The 23,065-nt window shown below is 34.8% G+C and overlaps 1 protein-coding gene across 3 annotated transcripts in view; it reads right to left on the bottom strand.

Moving 5' to 3' along the window:
• Window positions 1-5,950: 5,950 nt before the first annotated feature.
• The window catches only part of KIF18A (kinesin family member 18A), a 96,404-nt gene continuing 79,289 nt past the window's right edge, over window positions 5,951-23,065 (bottom strand). For all 3 annotated transcript variants that reach the window (XM_074274198.1, XM_074274199.1, XM_074274200.1), the window contains exons 15-18: window positions 16,725-17,184; window positions 15,235-15,342; window positions 11,277-11,386; window positions 5,951-6,262 (exon numbers count right to left, since the gene is read on the bottom strand). In XM_074274198.1, the coding sequence (XP_074130299.1) occupies window positions 6,111-6,262; window positions 11,277-11,386; window positions 15,235-15,342; window positions 16,725-17,184 (830 nt within the window). In that variant the 3' untranslated portion in view covers window positions 5,951-6,110. The remainder of the gene's footprint in view (window positions 6,263-11,276; window positions 11,387-15,234; window positions 15,343-16,724; window positions 17,185-23,065) is intronic.

The following is a 23,065-nucleotide window of genomic DNA, read 5'->3' on the forward strand; positions in this document are numbered from 1 at the left end:
AGAAAATAGCTATACCAAGTTTTGAACCCAAGCCTTTTGACAGACACCCAGTGTTCTTTCTACTGTATCCATGGTCTAGGCAATGAATATAGTGAATATAATTTACAACTTGCTGTATAGAAAAGGGATATATTTGAAAACAAATGTAAGATAGAAATGATTTAATTTTAAAAAGAAGCATTTTTTAAAAAATCCCCCCAAACTTTTAAGTTCAACTTCAGAAGATGCTTCCCCATTCGCTTTTCTCCTCTACTTGGGAATAGGGATAGCTTGATTGATTTATTTATTTCTTGTATTTACATTCCTAGTGCTTAGTACAATGCCTGTACAAGTACCTAGTACAAAGGCACTTTATAAATGCTTGTCAATTGACTCCCAATTTTAAGCTTCTGCTAAATCGGCCTTCTCTCTGGTCCTCACAGAATTCTCCTCTCCCTTCTGTTATGCTTTTTATCTATGCCTGGAACACACTCACCTTCTTCTCTACTTCAAGGAGCCATTTATTTTCTTTCTTCCACAAGGCTACAGCACTACCTTTGACATGAAACCTTTCTTAATCCTTCTAACTATCGAAGCCATCTCTTCAGGGATGTGTGGCTAAAAGGTCAATACTTAGTATCTTTGGGAAAAACAATGTATAACAAGCTTTTAGAGGCTGAATCTGCATCAACATTTTTCTCCATTACTTTAAGTCTAGACAATCAACAAAATTATAAATCAAGTCCTGATATGTAATGTTTGCTGATTTCCAAGGCATAAATGCTCACACTCATAATTTCATAATCAGAAACTTGGTAAGACTTGGTTCTAGTATAACCCTGACTCTCTCCTGTGCTAACTTGAATTACCAAATACCCTGTATCACTTTAAAAATTCATCCTGTATATATTTATATATGTACATGCTAAAGTCACAACTGAATATAAGATTTTAAGAAAAATAATTTTTTTTTTCTTTTTGGTATTTGTATCCCTAATGTTTAGCATACTGCCTGGCCCACAGTTGGCATTTAATAATCATTAACATTAGGGTAGTCCTATTATTTTTTCCCTCTCCCTTTTCTTTCTTCACTTAAGATTACAAAAAAAAAAAAAAAAAAGCCCCCAATATCCTCTGCCATCTCATTGAACTTCCTCTATGAATCAATGAAAACATTGGGATTATTATGGGATATTTATTTCTTCTTCCCTATTAGAATGTGAACATTTCTTCCTCATATGATTCCTTTCAGTTGGTTCAAAAATATTCACTTAAGTGTCTTTTGACTATCATGTTTGCATTGTAGAGATTTGGACTTTTTTCTAGGAATGCTTAGAAGCCCTCTATTGGCTTAAAGTTCCATTCCCCAGTTATCTTTGGTTATAAACTTTTACCTTTTGGATGATCACATTCCAAGTTCTCTTCCCCTTTTAAAATGGCAGCTTCTGACTATGAATTGATTATTGTACTTTACTTTTCTCATATGCTGTATTCCAGACAAACTAGACTATATAGCCACATATATCTATTTCCCATATCTATAGCTTTGGAGAAGAATGTCCTCACTGATTACTTTCACTTCATAGAATCATTAGCATCATTCTGATCCTGATAGTTAGCTGCTAGCGTATTCTTCCTTGCAAAATTCTTTCCATCAATTTAGTATAAGTAATAATGTTTGTATTTACTCTTCTATATACATGTGGCTTATTCCCAATATAAGTTCTCCGAGGACAAGTTTTGTTTTTGTCCTTGTATCATTAGGAAAATAATATTAAGTAACTAATACTTTAAGGTTTGCAACACCTTTTACATGTTATACAACATTTATCTTCCCATATTTTCGTAGTAGGTCCTTAAATATTTGAGTTGATTAAAGGATGAAAAAAGGCTAAATTATATTATTATTCTTATTTATTAAGTTAGAATAGCTATGGCTACATTCATAATTTCCACCAATTTATGTTGAGGGGAATACTTCATTTTGTTTGTATGGCAAATATATGCTAATTTTAGTTTCTGAATAGCTTATTTGCTGGCAATCACTCCAAATAAGCTATTTTGAGAAAATTATTGGTCCTAAATACCTTTAGGTGAACCAATATATGTCCCTAGCTAAAGACATTCAATAATAAGGATGCTTAACATTTTCTGTGAGATAGATCCCTTTGGGAGTCTGGTGAAACCTAATGGACCCCTTCTCAGAATAATTTGAAGGAAGAGGTAGAGTCAGGATGGCAGAGTAAAGGAGACTTGCCTGAGCTCTCCCTCAAAGCTCCAAATAAACACCTTTGAATAATGATTCTAAACTAATTCAAGAACGACATAACCCATTAGAAAGACAGAGTGAAATCATTTTCCAGCCCAAGATAACTTAGAAGGTTGGCAGGAAACATCTGTTGCACCAGGGGAAGAAGGAGCACAGTCAGTATAGACTGGGCTTCAGCCAGCCAGGAGCAGACCTCATGATGACTGAATCAGTGGTAGCAGTGGTGCTTTCCAGCCTACAGATGCTAAGGGAAGACAAGTCAGATTTACAGGAGTCCCTTTGCTGGCACCAGGACAGGACTCTGTTGCATTTTCTATACTTGGATATAGGTCAGTCTTGAGGGCCAGTCCCAAGGTAAGCTTGCTGGCTCAGGAGAGCTGGAACCCTGGTCATAGTTCCAGGGTTGAAAAGAGTGCTTGGAGTCACCATAAACCAATGCCCAGTACCAGAGAGTAGTAAACACTCCTCTCTCTGTAGATCATACCACCTTAGAAAAGTCAAAATTTACAGGTCCCCAGAATTACTTCTCAACAGCTCCACAAAAAAATCTGAAGTTTGGGTCAGTGCCTCCTCCCCTTAGGAAGCTTAGCCCCACTTTAGCCACGAGTTAAAAGCCTAGAAAGAAGCTAGAAAATGAACAAACAACAAAAAAAATCCTGTCACTATAGTGACAAGGAAGTTCCAAACACACAAGATGACATATAAAGTCAGAATTCTTGCATCCAAAGCCTCAAAGAAAGAAATGAATTAGTCTTAGGTCTTGGAAAGGCTCAAAAACATTTTAAAAATTAAGAGAAGTGGAGGAAAAATCAGGAAGATAAATGAATGATGCAAAAAAAAAAAAAAAAAACATAAAAAGATACAACAGCTTGATAAAGAAGGCATGAAAAATATGAATAAAATAACACCTTAAAAACAGAGTAAACCAAATGGTTAAAAAAAAAAAAAAGCAGAGAAATCTCCCGGGAAGAACTCCTCAAAAAGCAGAATTGGCCAGATAGAAAAAAGAGGTACAAAACCCCAGTAAAGAAAATACTATCTTTAAAGTTAGTGGGCAAGTGGAAGCCAATGATTTAGTGAGATATCAAGAAACAATACAACACTATTAAAGGAATGATAAAAATAGAAAAAAATGTGAAATAACTCATTGGAAAAAAACAACAAAAAATAATGGAGACTGAATGTGGATCATAACATAGCATTTTTACCGTTTTTGTTGTTTGTTTTTTTCTTTTTCATTTTTTCCCCCTTCTTTGATCTGATTTTTCTTGTGTAACATGATAATTTGGATATGTACTTAGAAGAACTGTACATGTTTGACTTATACCAGATTACACGCTGTCTAGGAAAGGGAGAGGAAGGGACAAAGATTTGAAAAAAATTTTTTTTGCAAGGATGAATGTTAAAAATTATCTTTGCATGTATTAAAAAATAAAAACTCTTAGTATTAAAAAAAAAAGAAACAATTAAAATATTATGGAACCACAGTCAGGATAACATAAACTTTAGCAGCTTCAACAGCTTAGGAATGCTTAGAATATTAGATTTTAGAGGACTAAGGAGCTAGGATTCCAACCAAGAATCACCTATTAAGCAAAACTGAATAAAATCTTTCAGAGGGAAAAATGAAAATTCAATGAAATACAGGACGTTCAAGCAATCTTGATGAAAAGATCAGAGCTGAAGACAAAAATCTGACTTTCAAATACAAGATTCAAATATAAGCTTTAAGAGAAGCATAAAAAAAGAAAGAGGTTTGATAAGGTGAAACGGTTTATATTCCTACATGGGAAAATGCCAATTATAACTCCTGAAGATTTTTTTCATTCTTAGTGTAGTTAGAAGTATACATAGACAGAAAGAAGAGGAGTGAATTGAATGTGATGGTAGATTATTTAAAAAAATAAAATTAAATGATGAGGGGAAAGAAAGGTAGAATGAGATAAATTATGCGACATATAAGAGGCTTGAAAGAGATTTTACAGTCGAGGTGAAAATGGGAGAAGGGGTCAGAGAAGCATATGAGCCTTATTCATTGGAATTATCTCAGAGAATATACACACTCAGCTGGGTATAGAAGAAATCTATCTTGCCATACAGGAAAGTAAGGACAGTAAGGGGATAAGAAAAAGAGGTGAGGAGCTGGGAGAAGCGAGGGCAGTTTGGGGGAAGTAAAAGTCAGAAGATGGAATTCAAGCTGAACTATTTAAAATTCTAAAGATGATGCTGTTAAAGTACTGCACTCAAGATGCCAGCAAATTTGGAAAACAACAGGAGCCAATGGACTGGAAAGATCAGTTTATCTCCCAATCATAAAGGACAATGCCAGAGAATGTTCAAATTAGCCAATAATTGGGCTATATAAGCCAGCAAGGGTATGTTTAAGATTCTGTAAGCTCAGCTTCAGCAATATGTGAATGAAGAATTACCAGAAAAACAGGCTGGTTTTCAGAGGCACAGGAACAAGAGACTACATTGCCAACATTTGCTGAATTCTGGAGAAAAGAAGGGAGTTCCAGAAAAAAGACATCTACTACTTCTTTATTGACTACATTAGAGCTTTTCACGGTGTGGATCACAACAAAATGTGGCAAGTCCTCAAAGAGAGAGGAGTGCCCAGATCATCTTACTTGTCTCCCAAAGAACCTGTATGCAGGCTAAGAAGTGATAGTTAAAACTTAACATGAGGAGGGGGAGCAGCTAGGTGACGCAGTGGATACAGCACCAGCCCTGAAGTCAGGGGGATCTGAGTTCAAATCTGGACTCAGATACTTAACATTTCCTAGCTGTGTGACCCTGGGCAAGTCACTTAACTCCAATTGCCTCAGCAAAAACAAACAAACAAATAAACAAACAAACTTAACATGAAACCACTGATGAATTTAAGACTGGGAAAGGACAAGGCTGAATATTGCCACCTTATTTACTTAACTTATATGCAGAGTATATAAAGTGAAATGCCAGGCTGGATGAACCAAAAGCCAGAATTAAGGTTTCTGGGAGAAATAGCAACAATCTCAGATATGCAGAAAACACTTCTCTGATAGACTGCTATGGAAGCAACAAACATGAGCTTGCACAGACTTTGGGAAATAGTAGAGAACAGATTTGACCTGCCATGCCTATGGTCCTCGAGGTCATGAAAACTTGGACAAGACTGAATGACTAAAGAAATAAAACAAATCTAAGAGATATTAATAAAAATGAATGAATGCAAATAATTTGAATCTTCATTGTTATCAGAGATATAAAAATTACTTTCAGATCTTAGTTTAGGTATCAAAAAAGTGGCTCTAATTTGAATTATGAGAAAGCTCCAAAAAAATCAGCCAAATGAAGAGTTGTGGATGGTATAACAGAAGTCTAAAATACAAATCAAATATTGTTTTTACTATGGAACAAAAACCATACTCAAACTCAATTGTAAAAACTGCATTTTAAACATAACCAAATAGCAGAGAAAAGAATTAGTGCATTTTAATCACAAAAATTATTTAGACAATCTATTTACAACTCTATAGGCTTACAAGCTATTAGTATATAAAAAAATATTTAGGGAAAAGTAGATCATGAATATAGAAATTTTAATTTAAATGGTCCTACAATAAAAAAAATTTGCAAAAACAAAACCATATTAAAATGATATAGTGATAAGAAATGGACTATCAAAACATGTTAAAAGTATCAAAAATTTACATCTAGTTTTGCTGCTGAAATTTACATTTATTTAAAACAACACATGCAAGGGAAAAGAGAATTTTCCCCTTCTATTCTAGGATGTTTTTATGGGATTGAGGAAACCTATAGAGTCTATTTGTCAAAAGCTTCTTCAAAAGTACCGAGGACATATAAAAGGTCTACTTTAATTCTTCTTAGGAAAGCATTTTAGAAAATTAGGCTTGATAAAAGTGGATGACTTTGATTTTGAATTGAGTGTTATGTTTCCTTCTGAAATACTTCTCCCAAATTTTCTCTGCACGCCTGGATTAAGTTCATGGATACTTCTTTTATGTGCTGGAAAAGAAAGATAAATAGAATAATGGGACAAATGTCATTCAAGGAATGATTCATTTAACTAATATTTGTAAGAATTCTAAACTCAAGAAGGAAAACATATCCTTTAAAATTCAAACAAACAAACAAAAAAACAGAATAAAATAAATCCAATATCTTTTTGGCAAAAATGAGATTGTTAAAAGTCCTATCTAGAGATGCAAAAGACCAGTTTTTGTAAGTAATATGTGATGATTTCACTAAGTCCTCATGGAGGAGAGTTCTCCAGAATGCTAAATAACCTTTCTATGTTATTTCCTCTTAGCTAATTAAAGATCTTATTTTCACTGTTATTCTCTCTTGCCTTTTTTAGCTCATCAACATTTCCCCTTCTTTTCTCTGTCTTAAATTCTCTTTTTTGGTAAGGAAAAAAACATTTGATCTCACTTTTTTTTTTTCAATTTTATAGACTTAAAAGAGGTATTTTTTTATTGATTTGTTTTGTTAAAACTGGAACTGAAGTTCTGTCAAAACTTAAGCTTCATTTCCAAATGAATCCTTGTTCACCCCCTATTCAGTGGATCATCTTTTCTAACAAAAATTTTAAAAGGAGCAGTTCTATACAACTAACTAACAAATAAATCTGATTACACACACACACACACACACACACACACACACACACACACACACACACACACACACTATTCTACACGCACATCTTCCATCTCTCTACAAAGAAAAGAGGAAAGTATATTTCATCTCTTTTTCAAGAATAACCTTGGTCATCATCATTGTACAGCATTCAATTTCATTTTGGTTTAGTTCTTTCCATTTGTGTTACTATAATCACTGGGAATATTATTATTTTCCTGTTCCTCCTTACTTTGCTCTGCAGCAGCTCACATAAGCATTAACATTTCTCTAAATTAATATTCATTTCTTTAGATGTAGTAATATTCTATTACATTAATTTACTATAATTTGGTTAGTCATCTCCCAGGGGGTGAGCGTCTACTTGGTTTTTAGTTCTTTGCCAGCCCCCAAAGTGCTGCTCAAGGATTGTTCTGAACAGTTTAATATATAGAGGCTTTTCTGGTTTTGATCTCTTTGAGGTATGTGCCCAATAGTAGGATCTGAGGGTCAAAAAATAGTTTATTCACCTTTCCGGCGTGATTAATTTCAAAATGTTTCCCAGAATCTAATCATATATATTTAAAGTTTATTTTACTTGCATATTTTCCCCTTACTATCTTCCTTTGCAAACTAACCCTTTACCAAATTCTTCATTATTCTCAATTATGAGTTTACATGAAATCTTAATTAGGGAGAACAGGGAAGACGAAGGTTGATAAGGAAATAGATGAAAGATGAAATGACAATTGGAAGAGGCAAAGAGATCAATGATACCTTCTCTAGAAACCAGGAAATGTAAGAAGATTGATTTAAGAAAAAGAAATCTCTTTAAAAATAAAGTCATTAATTAGATAAGGGGTACTTTTGGAATTTATAGTTTGTTTTCGTTCTTTAAAAATTATAATTATCAAAATAATTTCTCTCCAGTTTTATGTGCCAAATTAGTTGGAATACAGGTGACAGCTTCTCCTTGAACCTGACATGTTAAAAAACCTAAATGCAGCTTAGGTTTGGATTATTTTTCAGTGTGTGTTTTCTTTCCAAAGAAATATAATTTTAGGGGAATGTAGACTTATACTACTATGATACAATCTGCTACTTGTCTGCAAAACTATAATGAACTTAAGGATTCCTGAGTGTACATTCATATAGAACTATCACTAAATACAATGCAGGAAGTTAAATAATGAAATTTTAGTTAAGATTTTCATTTCTTTCTTAAAGACATGACTGTGAATTTCTTTTCACTTGTTACAGCTTGATTATAACACAAAAATATTTACCAATTGAGTCTAATAATATTGTTAAGAACTTTAAAATGAAAATACAACACTTTTGAAAGGCAGTAAAATTAAGAATTTTAACGTGCACCTCAAAAACAGCCTCCATTGAAGCTTGGAGGAAAACAGAACATTTTCTTCCAAGGTATGTTAATTGTCTTCTACTAATGCTGTTTGCAATACCACCACCCAAAAGGGTCTAAAAAGTCTGAATGCTCTGTCTCTGGGGTCAATCTTCTCTTACTGAGCCTCTCTCGCTTAGAACTTTGCTATCTAAAGAAGAGATGAGTTGAAAGAATCTGTTTCAGTGTTTGTACTTGTGAATGCTGTCTCTGCAGGTGAGATCCACCTGAACCCCTAAGCCACTATCATCTTTGGAATCATCTCCTGTTAAAGATGACAGGCAGGATATACAAAACAGAGGCTGATATTTTTATTTATTCAGTAAATATTTTGATTCAATGAAATTATTTTCCTTCCTGTAATCCCATGTATTTTATTTCATGCATCTAAAAACATTGTTCTATTTAGGCTATATTGACTATATTGTCCATGAGATCCTTGGCTTTGGAGGCTTGTTCCCATTTTTGGATTCCACAGCTCTAATTTGAAAATTTGAGGGCTAGAATTTATCTTATTTACCTTTTCATATCCTATCATTACTAAAAAATTACCATATGTATTTCAAACAAAGAAAAACAATGAGATGAATGAAAATAAAATCCAGAGAATTCAGTTCATAAAATCTTAAAAGCTTTCGAGACAGGCCTTAGATGGGGCCTTTTGTAATTTGCTACAGCTATAATTATTTTCTGATAGATTGAATGCTCACTTTCTACACTGGGACTTCAGTATATTCTGCAAAGGAATTTTCATGAACGTTGGCAGCAGATTGGCCAACAGGTTGGATAGTCTGGGTGAAGGAGATGGAAAGATGGTTACTCTGCAAAACTGTGAGTGGGTAGCTGCTTCCCCAAATGACCCTGTATCACAACCTACTGTAAATAAATTGTATCCCAAAGGAGAATACATCTAGTTCGCAGACTCCAAAATTTACATCTGGTTCTGCTGCTTTTTGAAGCAAAGGTCTTTTGCATAGCATTCACTTAGGAGACAGTTTGTTTATTCGAACTCTGAAAATCTCTTTTGATTTCTCTTAGTTACTTTTACAATCTGGTAGGTTGTAGAAGTTTGAGGGTGCTCAGTAATCACACAGAGAGCCCGAGGATGAGCAGCAGGTACAGAAGCAGTTTCTTCAAGGTGTTTAACATGTGTAGTGTTGTTTTAGTCAGGACTACCTGTGCAGAGAATCCCTGCTGTAGAAATTCCTTGCAATAATGCAGGACAGCAGCTCCTCTACGATTCCAAGGGTGAGAGGCTGGTGCTTGATGCACTGGGTTAAGGAACTTGCCTGGGACCAATGCACAAAGCCGGCATGTGCCAAAGAGCAGGAAAGGAACTCAAGTTCTTCTGATTCCCAGCCCAGTCTTCTTGGTGCTAGATCTGCCTAAATCAAAAGTTTTTATGTGGACATAACCTCTTAAAAATTAATCCAAGAAGAGCAATTTGGAACTATGCCCAAAAAGTTGTCAAACTGTGCATACCCTTTGACCCAGCATTGCTGTTATTGGGATTATATCCCAAAGAAATACTAAAGAGTGGAAAGGGACCTGTAAGTGCCAAAATGTTTGTGGCAGCTCTTTTTGTTGTAGCTAGAAACTGGAAGATGAATGGATGTCCATCAATTGGAGAATGGTTGGGTAAATTGTGGTATATGAAGGTTATGGAATATTATTGCTCTGTAAGAAATGACCAGCAGGAGGAAGACAGAGAGGCTTGGAGAGACTTAAATCAACTGATGCTGAGTGAAATGAGCAGAACCAGAAGATCACTGTACACTTCAACAACAATACTGTATGAGGATGTATTCTGATGGAAGTGGAAATCTTCAACATAAAGAAGATCCAACTCACTTCCAGTTGATCAATGATGGACAGAAATAACTATACCCAGAGAAGGAACACTGGGAAGCGAATGTAAATTGTTAGCACTACTGTCTATCTACCCAGGTTACTTATACCTTCGGAAGCTAATAATTAATGTGCAACAAGAAAAAGGTATTTACACACATATATTGTATCTAGGTTATATTATAACACATGTAAAATGTATGGGATTACCTGTCATCAAGGGGAGGAAGTGGAGGAAGGGAGGGGATAATTTGGAAAAATGAATAAAAAAAAAATTAATCCAAGAACTATGCCCAAAAAGTTATCAAATTGTGCATACACTTTGACCAGCAGTGTTACTACTGGGCTTATATCCCAAAGAGATCTTAAAGAAGGGAAAGGGACCCTACATGTGCAAAAATGTTTGTGGCAGCCCTTTTTGTAGTGGCAATTAAGTGGAAACTGAAAGGATGCCCATCAGTTAGAGAATGGCTGAATAAATTATGGTATATGAATGTTGTGAAATATTATTGTTCTGTAAGAAACGACCAGCAGGATGATTTCAGAAAGGCCTGGAGAGACTTATATGAACTGATGCTGAGTGACATGAGCAGAACCAGGAGATCATTATATATGGCAGAAACAAGACTATCCTCTGATCAATTCTGATGGATGTGGTTCTCTTCTACAATGAGAGGATTCAAACCAGTTTGACTTGTACAGTGATGAAGAGAGCCATCTACACCCAGAGAGAGAACTGTGGTAACAGAGTGGGTACCACAACATAGCATTTCTCATCTATTGTTATTTGCTTGCATTATGTTTTCTTTCTTAGATTTTTTTTTCCTTCCTTCTTGATCTGATTTTTCTTTTGCATCAAGATAACTGTATAAATATATATACATATATTGGATCTAACATATATTTCAACATATTTAACATGTATTAAGACTACTTGCCAGCTAGAGGAGGGGGAAATTTGCCACAAAAGGTTATGCAAGGGTCAATGTTGGAAAAATTACCCATGCTTTGCAAATAAAAAGCTTTAACAACAACTACTACTAAAATTAATCCAAGAAACAGCTTGCTGACTTGTCCCATTCTGTCTTGCCCAGCAATAACCATACTTACTCTCCAATTCTGATTAAGCGCCCAGGAGCTCCAACTTACCCTTTGCTGGTCTGTTTATCCTAGAATATTCATGAACTGAAAGATCCTTTCGAACACGCTTCATAGCTACTGGATCTTGTGTGGTCCTTACCGAACTGTTGGGCGTAGGACTTGAAAAGAATAGATAGAAAAAATGTTGCTATTTTTACAAAAGAATAAATACATATAACTGACAGAAGTAGAATGTTTTCTGGTTACCAAGGGCTTTTACTATATTCTCTTGGCCCTCACAACAGGCAGGCAGGTGGGAAAGACTCCTTATTCTTGAGGATGAAGGGACCTCGACAGCCTTCCTCTCCCAAGGTGTAAGGAAGGATAGAAGGGTCAGAGGAGGTGATGGATGGGAAGTGCTTCTGTAACCACAGGAATTTATGGTAAAACTTTATCTCAGGAAGGAAAGTACTCTGTAAACTGTCAAGTGAAAGTAAGAGGTAAATGACCATTAGCTAGCTGTCTCAACAATACTGAACCCAGCCAAGAGTGAGGAAGGGAATCAAAAAGGTCCTTGTGTCAGAGGATATTACAAAATCCTTGCAACTGAAGCTTCTATGTTTTAATTATCAGAAATAAGACCTAATGAGATCATGTGCATAAAAGTGACAAGAAACCATATACAAATCTATGGTTGACTATTGTTGCTAAGAAGCTCCACAGGGCATTTACTTTTATTTCAAATTTTAACAAGCTTAGTTATGAATGGTTTCCTAGCTTAGATCACAAGCAGCAAACAATAGGACGAGTGAAAAAACTGTGGAAAGCAGACACAAGAATTCCAAAGCATAGCTGTCTGGGGACATTTATTGTAGGGGTAAAGAGCCACACACATCTCTTAAGTCCTGAGAGCATTCACTTTATTGTAGTCTTAAACAAGTGATGCATGTTTATAATGATGACTTTGAATCATCAAGGTAAGGGTTCGTTTTGAAGAAGTCAAGAGACAGTTCAGAAAAATTTCCCCCCAAAATTGTCAAAATAATGATTTTAGTATTTAATGGCGTAAATTTCAAGTTCTTATAAAAAGGTACCTATGTGAAACAACTCATTCTTGAACAATGTCAGATAAGGTACTACTACAATGTTATCATGTACATCTTTAATACACTTGCTTCATTTAATCATTAGATTTCCTCCACCAAGAAACAGAGCATCCTGTAAACAAAAGATTGTCATTGGCTCTCTTGGATGAATGTTTATTTTCACATCTAATTTCCTGATCATTTTGGAATATGTCAAGAATACAAACATTACCTATAGCATCCTTCCTATGGGAATTTTAGGTTTGAATACCGGATCACTTGACTAAAACTCACATTTCCAGGAATGTAATCCTAGTATAATCAAATAAATGGAATGTTTATGTCAAACACATATCTAATTTAATAAACTTTGTAGCTTCACTTTTTAAAAAGTCTTAAGATTTAAATATTCCATTGATGAAACACACTAAATATTCATGTCACAAGATAGCTTTGTGTTCTGATTTTGAGGTTAGAGCCATAAAGAGAAAGCCAAAATTTACAGGCAGGCAGAAGTATAAAATCAAAATGACAAAATTAATGGGCACCAAGAGAAGTATTATAAGGTTTTTTCCTTTTTTTATTAATCCATTGCTAGATGCTTCTCTAAAATTATCTTTTTCTTTAGAACAGGTAGATATTACTATCAGTGATCCCTGAATTATATAAAAGTTGAAAGTTTCAGCTATGAAATTATAATTAATATAATTTGTTTATGTAATTCATTATTTAATAACTATAATTATGAAATTAACATATATTATTTAAAACTGTTTCTTAGGTAGAATCACAAATTCTCTCAGTCAATCTGACCTTAATGGAAGAAGAAGGTCATTATTCAATGGGCTGAAAAATCTAAACTTTGCATATCTGATAAACATAAGCTAAGCATAGCTGAATTATACTATGAATTGGATTATAATTGTTAAGCATGTTCTGAGTCAGGTAATTCTGTTGTTATGCTCTATTAATTTATGAGACTAAAATTTTAATATTTCCAAATGAAGCAGTGAATCAATGTGAAGAGTTTAGTATTTTGTTGGAATTACTAGTACTTTTGGACTCTGTTTTAATATCTGGGTAGAAAGTAAAATGGACACACCACAAATATACAAGCACATATAGATTAAGGCTTGTGGATAAGTGGAAAATACCAGGGTTTATTACTATCACGCTCATGTAGATTTAATTAAGGAAAAGGAGGATCAAAAAAAAGTAATTATGTACATTTCTAGCATTAATCTCTCTTAACCTTAGTTAATGACAGGATCTAATTACTGGTTCCAGAGGGAACTTAACAGAAGCAATTCTTATGCTTGGAAAAATCAACTTATTTTCTTTATGTCTTGTAACTGAATGACCATAGTGTTAGTTGCTTTGTAGAATCATATAACTTTATTTCTATACCACTAAGCACAATGATTCTTACAATGATGGCAATTTCAAAGTATCAAAAGTAACTGGGGACTCGAAGAACTCTTCCTTTAACATCCTATCTGCCATGTGTGAGCTTGCTTCTGACTTTTGTATAAAACAAAGCAGGCTACCAACAATGGGTTGAGGATGGGGATGTGGGGAATCAACTAATGAGGAAAAAGGAGGTAAGAGTATATTATAAAATTGTACTTATTACATTATTATTATCAAAATCATCAAAATTTTTAAAAAGCCTGTAGTTTAAAAAAAAAAAGTGAATCTATAAAGCTGTACATTAAAAAAAAATACATCATTTCAATTTTGAGCAAATATAAATATTGGTTTGACCAGGGAAAAAAGTGAGGAATGACTTTAATACTAATAGTAACCCATTGCATTATGTGTGTAACTTAAAAAGCGAAATTAAGATACATGATCTAATTTGAGGTGATGTAAGCATCATCCCCATTTCATGAAAATTAAGACTCAATTAAAGAGTGCGTTGACAAAGTTCCACCAGCTGGCTAAGGATTAGATGACTGAGAAGGGTATAACTCCTTTATATGACTTCAAATTTAGGTGCTTTTTTAGTAAAACAAAAAGCAATGATTTATTAGTGAGAATGAAAATAATCTCTCATTTGTAGTACTTAAAAGTTTTAAAAAGTACTTTCTTTATAATATCCTTATGAGATGAGTAGCAGAACCAAAAAGGCTGGACAATCTTTTTTTTTTTTTTTTTTTTTTTGCTGAGGTTATTGGGGTTAAGTGACTTGCCCAGGGTCACACAGCTAGGAAGTGTTAAGGGTCTGAGACCAAATTTGAACTCTGGTCCTCCTGACTTCAGGGCTGGTGCTCTACCCAGCTGCCCCTGGATAATCTATTTTTCATACTTAAACTAGGTGTTCTCAGAGAGGGTCCCTCTTTATCCCTTTCTGATCACTTATGGTAGTAGAAGTCTAGGATCATTCACTTTTTCAGTCATTTGAAAAATTTGATGTGGCTGAAATTTGTAGGTAAATACAGTGTTTTCAGAGGTTGAAGAATTTTCTAATCATTTTTAAATGTAAAAAAAAAAAAAAACAAAAAGATCAAATAACAACAAATTGGAGATTTTATTAAACTTGACTTTTCTGGAGTAATCTAATTTAGGTAAATTAATAATAACACACCTTGTGGATTCACAAATGTTGCAGACCCCAGATGCCTCATCCTTGTGAGTACCAGCTTTCATTTCTGGTCATTTATTTTACTTTTGTGCTTTTCCTCATACCTCACTATTATTCCCTCTGTACAAAAAGAAGAGCTGAGAACCAGGGAGGATCCTCCAGAATATCAATAATGAAGCCAGAATTTGAAGCTAAGTTTTCTGGCTCACTTATCACCACGGGCTGTTATCAATAGACTGTAAGTTTCAACAGCTACCAAAAAATGAGAGCATCAGGGCATAAACCGTAGGGAGAGACTATGGCGTGACGGACGAGTCTTACACTGGCCCCACAATGGGCCTGTTTTCTGGAATCTTACCTTGTTAATTTCCGTTTTCTCTTGGCAGCAGCAGTCATTGCCATGTAGGATGGGGTTTCATTTGTTAAGTGGACAGATGTTTTAGTCAACAATGAAGGGAGGCTAAGCCTACAGTTTATAAGTGAAAAAAAAAAAAAAAAAGATATCCTTATTTTTTTCTTTTTAGTGAAAAACCATTTTTATGATGGCACTAAATATAGGCCACAAAATTTTTCAATGAAGCAGAAATATTACAGGTATTTCAGACATCATTTCTAGTCCAATCCCTTATGTATTCATGAGAAACTTGTGGTGTAGGGAGGTAAAGGTATCTAAGGAAGCTGCAGTAACAAGTTATCCCCTGATGAATGGTACTAGGTGCAGAGACTGTGCATACACTAAGTTATGGTGACAAATAAAGAGTCTTCTATGAGGTCCTTCCTTCTCTTACCATTTTTTAAAAACCTACTCTGTGCAAGGGATTTGCCTGGTAGGATCTATTAGAGTTTGTGCTATGCTTGAATCAACAGAGAACTTTCACACCATGATGAAACACTGGAATAAGATTTTACAGATTTTCTAAACTTACATATAATTAATTTAAAAAGCGTATAGACATATATCTCTATATACATATCCTCTTCCCCCATTTATCCATCCACCTACAGAAACCATTGCTATCATAAAACTGTCACGCTACCAGTAGCAAGAAAAGACATGGATACCCTTCCTCACATAAGCATGTATAGGATATGACAGATGAAATGTGAACTCAACAGGTAAAGTATGAAAGCATACATATGTTGTCTTGGATGAAATGCAGTGAAAATTGGTTTAGCTTTAGGAATATTTTACATTATCTAAGGGTTACTGGAGTACCAAGAGTTGTCAGACACCATGAGAAATTGTGGAATTTCCTTCAAAGGAAATTTTAAAAAGTATAACATAGACAGTAATCTTTTTCAGATGGTTTGGGTTGTCTAGCTAGAAAACTAACAGATAAAGTAGCTCAGTCAACCTAATCATTCTGTTAAAAATATATTTATTGGAGATGCCAAATATGAGGCGTGAGGTAAAGCTGAAATGGAAAAAAAAAATGAAGAGTATTTTGCTTAAAAAATGGTTATAATACATTTCATATTGAAAACTAAGTAATATATATATTAAAAAACCATATCTAAACCAAAAAAAAAAAAAATACATTTCATAGTGTTAATGCTGAGAGGGTCCTTTCTTTGTATAATTAATTTAGTTTAATGCTCTCCTTTTACACATGAGGAAATGGAAGAACAAAGAAGTTAGGGAATGTTTGTAGGGTCACACAGTTGGCTACTGACAGACTGGGTGTGATAACTCAGGTCTGCTGAGCCCCAGGCTTTTTCAAACATGAATAAATCTCCAAACTAAACCTTAACTAGGAAATGGGGGAAAAAAAAAAATTAAATCTATTTGAAGAATCCCAAGTTAATATATTTGGGAAATTCCACTGATAGAAATGCTGCATGCCATACCTTGGTAAAATGGTATCATTTCCATTTGGTTCCAATCCCTTTTCAGAAAATATGCCGCTTGTGTCATTGGTGTCTTCATGTATAACAAATGTAGACTCTAAATTCTCTTTGACACACTCTATCCTTCTGTCAAGAGGTATACAACTTTTTGAAAAGGGAGCATGAAAGGAATTACTGTTTGTTTTCAAACTGTTGACTTCCTGAAAACTGGATCCATATGATGACTGTGAACTGGGATTTTGAATTGATTTTTTACAATTTTCTGGTGTATATACAATAGCTTGGAGTTCCTGTGTGAAAGAATCATTGAGCCGAGTTTTACTAGACAGTTTAGGTCCTCCGGAATGTTCGGTCATCGAGGGAGACTGGATTAATTTCCTCCGAGTTCTTTTTTGTGAAGGAGTTTTCTGTTGATTAATTACCAGCTGCATTTTTTCACTGGATTCGCCTGAAGATATACCTGTTCCGCAAATTAAAATAAAACTTAATAGCTTTATCTAAACTTTTCTCATATTAATCACAGCACTACAGTCTCTTGAAAGGGGAAACTAATTTTTAGTAGTTGATTTTTAAAAAAATCAACAGAAAATAATAAGCATAATAAATTTAAATTTAAATTTAAAACTAAGAATCAATTTTCAAAAACTTCAAAAGAAGTCCTGGATACTTGTCACATATAATCTGTCCAACACACAAATAATTACCATTGAGACTATATCAGAGTTATCATCATGTCAAACATAAACAAAAACAAAAACAAACCATGATTAATCTTTGGCTTTACAAAGATCTGAAGGGAATGTCTCATACTTATATCTTCTTTAGGAGTAAGCTTTAAAAAAAGATAACTAAAACAATTCGTAGGTATAACAATCAGTAACTACAGAAAAACATACTTTGGCATTTACTGAAGAAAAGGCCAGTTTGAAATAGGAAAAAAAAAAAAAGTTTTTCATAGGGCCCGGAAGATTTTGCTTAATCAAACATTTGAAGGGTACAACAGAGAAGTGCTCTAAATCCTTTTGACTGATAAGGGTATACAAATTGGTATATCACAGTATCAAGGATTTAAAGGTGTAACCTGACATCCATGATCTAATTTAAAGAAATATTTTAGTAGCTATAATTAAATCATTTTATAGTAATTATGTTACTTCTTTTTTTGCACTTAAAAAACATTACTCTAAGAAGGCATCCATAGGACTCATCAGATTGTGAAAAGGTTTGGAACTAAAAGCAAAGAATTCCTGTTCAAGTCCAACTCCCTCATTTGCTGGATGAGGAGACAGAGAGGCTTGGAGGGAAAGTGACTTGTGTAAAGTTACACAGATAAGAAATGGTCAAGCTAGGAGCCAGACCCATGACTTCTCATTCTAAACCCAACATTAATTCCATTGTGTTCAGTCAGTAGATACCTTTGTAGTTGTTGCTGAACTTATAAACACTTTTTTCTGTATAAGATCCTAAGTGGATTATAATTGTCCTGACAGATCCCAAACCTGGTACAGAGATGAGAAGTATGAATTTATATAGTGAAGGGAAGAAATGAGAAGTGTGAATTTATACAGTGGAGGAAGTGGGCAAATTCTGAGAGAGAAAGATGGATTTAGTTGTGTTGGCCACAAGCTCCAACACTGCTGGGTTATCATAGGGAGAGGGGGGGATGCAGCCCACCCTTCCATCCAGTGATTGATGGGTTGATCACACCGTTTGGGATTAGAATACTCTGAAGTTGGAGACTACCAGTTCAGATTCCTAGGCAGTTAGAAAATGACTGGATCTTTGATTATGCCAAAAATCAGTGCCTTCACTGTTTGTTGTTTTAACATATGGTAAAACCTAAATGTGACAGAAAAAATTTCTCATCTCTCAAATACTGAAGATCTATCATGAAACCTTCAAACGCCATAAAATCCTTTATAATTCTTCTCTTCATTCTCATTGCTATTACCCTGGTTTGTCCTCTTAAATACATTTTGCCTAGAATATAGCTATTAGTTGGTCAAGTAATCGATATTTATTAATCCTAATTATGGACCAGGTGGGCAGCCAAATGGCTAGGCCAGAGGCAGGAGGAATCCTCCTGAATTCAAATCTGGCCTCAGACACTTCTAGCTGTTGTGACAACCCTCAGTTTCCTCATCTGTAAAATGAGCTGAAGAAGGAAATGAAGAACTTCTCCAGTATCTCTGAAAGAAAGCCCCAAATGGGGTCACAAAAGAGCTGGACATGACTGAAAACTACTGAACATGAACAGGCGCCATAACAGATCCTAGGGATATAAAAACAAGATGAAAATATCCTTGTTCTTAAGGCTCTTATTTTCTAAGTTCTAAAGAGGGCAGACAATGTGCACCTAGAAGCATGTATACAGAACACCATGGAAATTGAGGACGCCTCGCTGGGGTTGATGAGGGGCAACTTGAGGAACCAAGAGGAGCCTCATGCAGAAGGCATGGGCTTGGACATGGAAAGAGATGTGAACAGGGCAAAAAGTCCAGGCACGGAGACAGCCAGAGTCCAAGCAGAGAGCAGGGAGGGAAGGCCTTGTGTGAGGAAAGGAAAGACAACCAGTGTATCTGGTCGGGAGAATGCAAAGAGGGCCCTAATATATACCTGAAAGGGCGAGATGGGGCCAGGTTAAGAAAAATATATATTTTTAAAATTCAAGAAAGTATTGCAAAGAATACATGGCATCGGTAAATTTTCTATTTTAAAATTTTCATTTTTTTAAAAAATCTGTTTTTGTTTTTCAAAAATATAGGCAAAGATGGTTTCACTGTGCAAACCCGAGTGTTCCAAATTTTTTCTCCCTCCCTTCTTCCTTCTCTCTTCACCTAGAGAACAAGTAATCAAAGATAGATTAAATATGTGCAATTCTTCTAAACATATTTCCACACTGAAAATGAATTCTTCTTGTTTATTTTCCACATCCCTTATATTTCCCAACATATTCCTCCTCTTCCCTCCCCCATGAAGAACAATCTCCCAGAACAAAGGATGAAAAAGGAAATAAAAGTTCAGCAAAATTATAAACAATATATGGAAAAAAATGGACATTTATATGCATTGTTATACAACCATAGGCCTTCACTTCTGCAAAGCAGAGGGAGGTACCCTGTGAAAAAAACAAACTAAACCAAATGTTAAATATCAAACATGGTTTAAATTAGATCACAGAAGTAATATATGCTCAGTACTAACAGGAAGCCATAATAAATTATTGGAGGCAGTGGGGCATATTGGCAGGTGTAACACGGTCAGCCTGAGAGGAGTGTTCTGCCAGCAGTTCAGGTAAGGGGTGCTGGGGGCCTGACCTAAGAGCAGGGGACCCATGTGAGGGGAGCAGGAGGAAGTAAGAGTCCGGTAAGGAGAAGAAATACCCAGATGATGTTGAGGTGATTGGAAGCAGGCGAGCTCATCCACAGAAATGGAGAAGCTGGAACGAGAGCACACATACAGGAGAGAGGAGTGGGTTCCAGAACTAGCCTGGGGGAAGGAAGGAGGAAGCCGTGGTCAGAGGCCGAGAAGAAAGTCCCAGGGAGGAGATGGAGAGCTAGAGAGAGGAAGGGAGAGCACCAGGATAAGGCTCTCAGACCTGGCAGAGGTTGATGCTGATTAGCTGAGTGAGAATGCGAGCATTCTCATGCAAGGGGACAATGAGAGGCTTCATCTAACCTCCTAACAAATTGCCCAGAAAATAATCTGTCCCCTTAGCCCCCAGTTCAGACTATACTCTATGAATAAATGTAATTATACTTCTGGTTATTTCAACCCAATTAAAAAAACAAAACAACTTCAATGGTTACTGGTTATCACTACCTACAAAAGGAAGTCCAAGTTTCATCAACTATCAAGCAAGATTTGACCCTGGTTTACCTTTCATTCTTTCTCTTCCATTATTCCTTTCCTGAAAGAACCTGACATAAAGTGCCTGCCCTATCTGTCTATTCTTCCAGGCCTTGTTTTTATTCCCATTTCCCTCTTGAAGATATCTCTTTCTCCACTGAATGGCTATAAAACTTGGAATCTTTATGTATTTTTTCATATATGAACCTTACTTCCCTGCCCTCTCCCCAATAAAGAACTTAATTTGTTTTTTGTCTCATCTATATAGCCTAGCACAGTACTTTACACACAGTAGACATCTATGAAATATTTGTTGAATGATACTGGATATTTGATTATATCAAAAACACTTTCATCTTCAACCATTACTTTTAAATAACAAATTTCTAAAATTAATCAGCACACTTCTGCCTTAACTAAGTCAAAATAAATCATTTTTATTCCTCTATTGTGACTCAGTGTTTTGAAATGAATTTTCACAATCTGGTACTACAGAAAGAAAGATTATACTAGATTAGAGATATTCCATGACCGTTCTTTGGACATTTTTCCTCTCCACTTTTATTTCCCCAAAGGCTGTGCAAAGGAAAAAACAAAACTTTGGCTCATCGAACTAATTATATTTAGTTAACTGAAGATTTATTGAATGGGCACAAGATACTTTTCTACAAAACCAAATAAACTTTGTTTTTTCACTTCTTGGCTAAGGAATAATGTTCTCAGCTCTCCAAGTGATGCACTTGTATTATTTCATGGCTAGTGTTTCTTGTGGTATTCTCAATTGACAAGTGAAGAAAGAAATCCAGAAGGAAAGTGACACTTTCAAAGTCCCATAGTTGGTTTCCACTAGGGGTTTATGAAAACCTGGAATGCTTTGTGCTTGAGTCCAAGAGTTCAACTATGGAGCTTTGAAATTATACTAGGGACTTGAAAATTCATAGTTGTAGAGGGGAGTAAATTGGAAAACAAACAAACCAAAAACAATGTTCAAATGAAAACCTGGATGGAGTCCCTTTCCAAATTTAACTCCATTTTAGTTATTAACTGTTAAAAAAAAAAAAAAGCCTTGGAGCTTTACAATCATGTTATTTTTCCAAAAATACCTATCAACTACCATGAAGCGATAATGTCTTTTTCTTCTTTCAAATACTTTATAATTTTTGGTTTTATTTAAATTTATGGTTTTAATGATTTTTGAACATCAGTGCTTGCTATAAGAAAATTTATCAAGCAAAGAAATACTTTGGCTTAAACTTCCCTCATTAACTTAAGAAGTCTCATTCCAAAAGAGTTACCCAAATTTATAGTCTCAAAAGATATTGCTAATGAAATGTTTAATATTTATTTACTATTGTTAATGCATTTTGGTTTTGGACCGGTCAGACATAATACAGAGGTATTTTAATGTACTTTATATGTAATTTGTGGTAAAATTAAGATCCTTTTTATGATCTGATAATCATTAGGATAATAAATGGTAATACAGTTATGCTCATTTTGTAGGACAGGGAACAGTTTTGTTGTTTTAAATTTGTAAAGCTTTATAGTTACAGTCCATTGTATATATTACCTGGAGAAGTAAAACCAAGATTTTTATGATGTTGACTAGCTAAAGAAAATGGTGTTTCAGAAATCCAGTTATACAAAAGAAGGAAAAGGACAAAGGTATCCAATGCTGCAGCAGCCAATGGCATAGCAGAAAGTAGAATTGGACTTGTAAATCAGGATTGGCATCTTGGATCTATTATCTGCTACCTTCATTTGTCTTTTTCTTATTTTTCTTATTTATAAAATGAGGAATTTGGACCAGATAATCTCTTAAAGATTCTTCTAATTATATTATTGTGTCTATGCAATCCTCTATTCTAATTAAGTTGAAAACATTGATAACATGCCTGTTTTATGCAGAATACTTTGGTAGATGATGGAGGAGATACCAATGTAGGGATAAAATCCCTATTCTTATAGAACTTAGTTTAGTAGGAAAGGTGGTGCATGTGCATAAAGCAATCCACAAATAAATGTCTTAGGGAATTTATAACTTAAGCTCTGTAGAAATTTGGAGGAAAGCTTCTTGGATCAGATTTTCTTTGAATTTTAAAAAGTGGGTAGCGTATTCTAATAATAGGAACAGGCTTGTTTGGGAAACAGTTAATAGTAGTCCAGTTTGGTTGAAACATAAAATGTGTAATGAAAAGTAATAGGAGATACAACTGGAATTGTATGATGGCACCAGATTATGGAAAGATTTGAGGGTAGGCAAAAGAGAAGGAACTCTAGCTAGTAGACAATTGGATTGGAAGGGAAATTTCTGGTGAATGACAAGGTCATATTTGTTCACATGGAGGAGTTAAGTCTGGGAGGAACTCACATTATAATTATTGGCAAGGAGAGCAGAGGTGAACAGACCTGTTGGGTTATTATCTGTGTACTAGAGTTCAGACAGAAAAAGATGAATTCTGGAGGTATTGGAGAATAATAGAACTTGGAAA

Source organism: Sminthopsis crassicaudata, chromosome 6 (genome assembly GCF_048593235.1).
Source record: "Sminthopsis crassicaudata isolate SCR6 chromosome 6, ASM4859323v1, whole genome shotgun sequence".
Taxonomy (NCBI): Eukaryota; Metazoa; Chordata; class Mammalia; order Dasyuromorphia; family Dasyuridae; genus Sminthopsis; species Sminthopsis crassicaudata.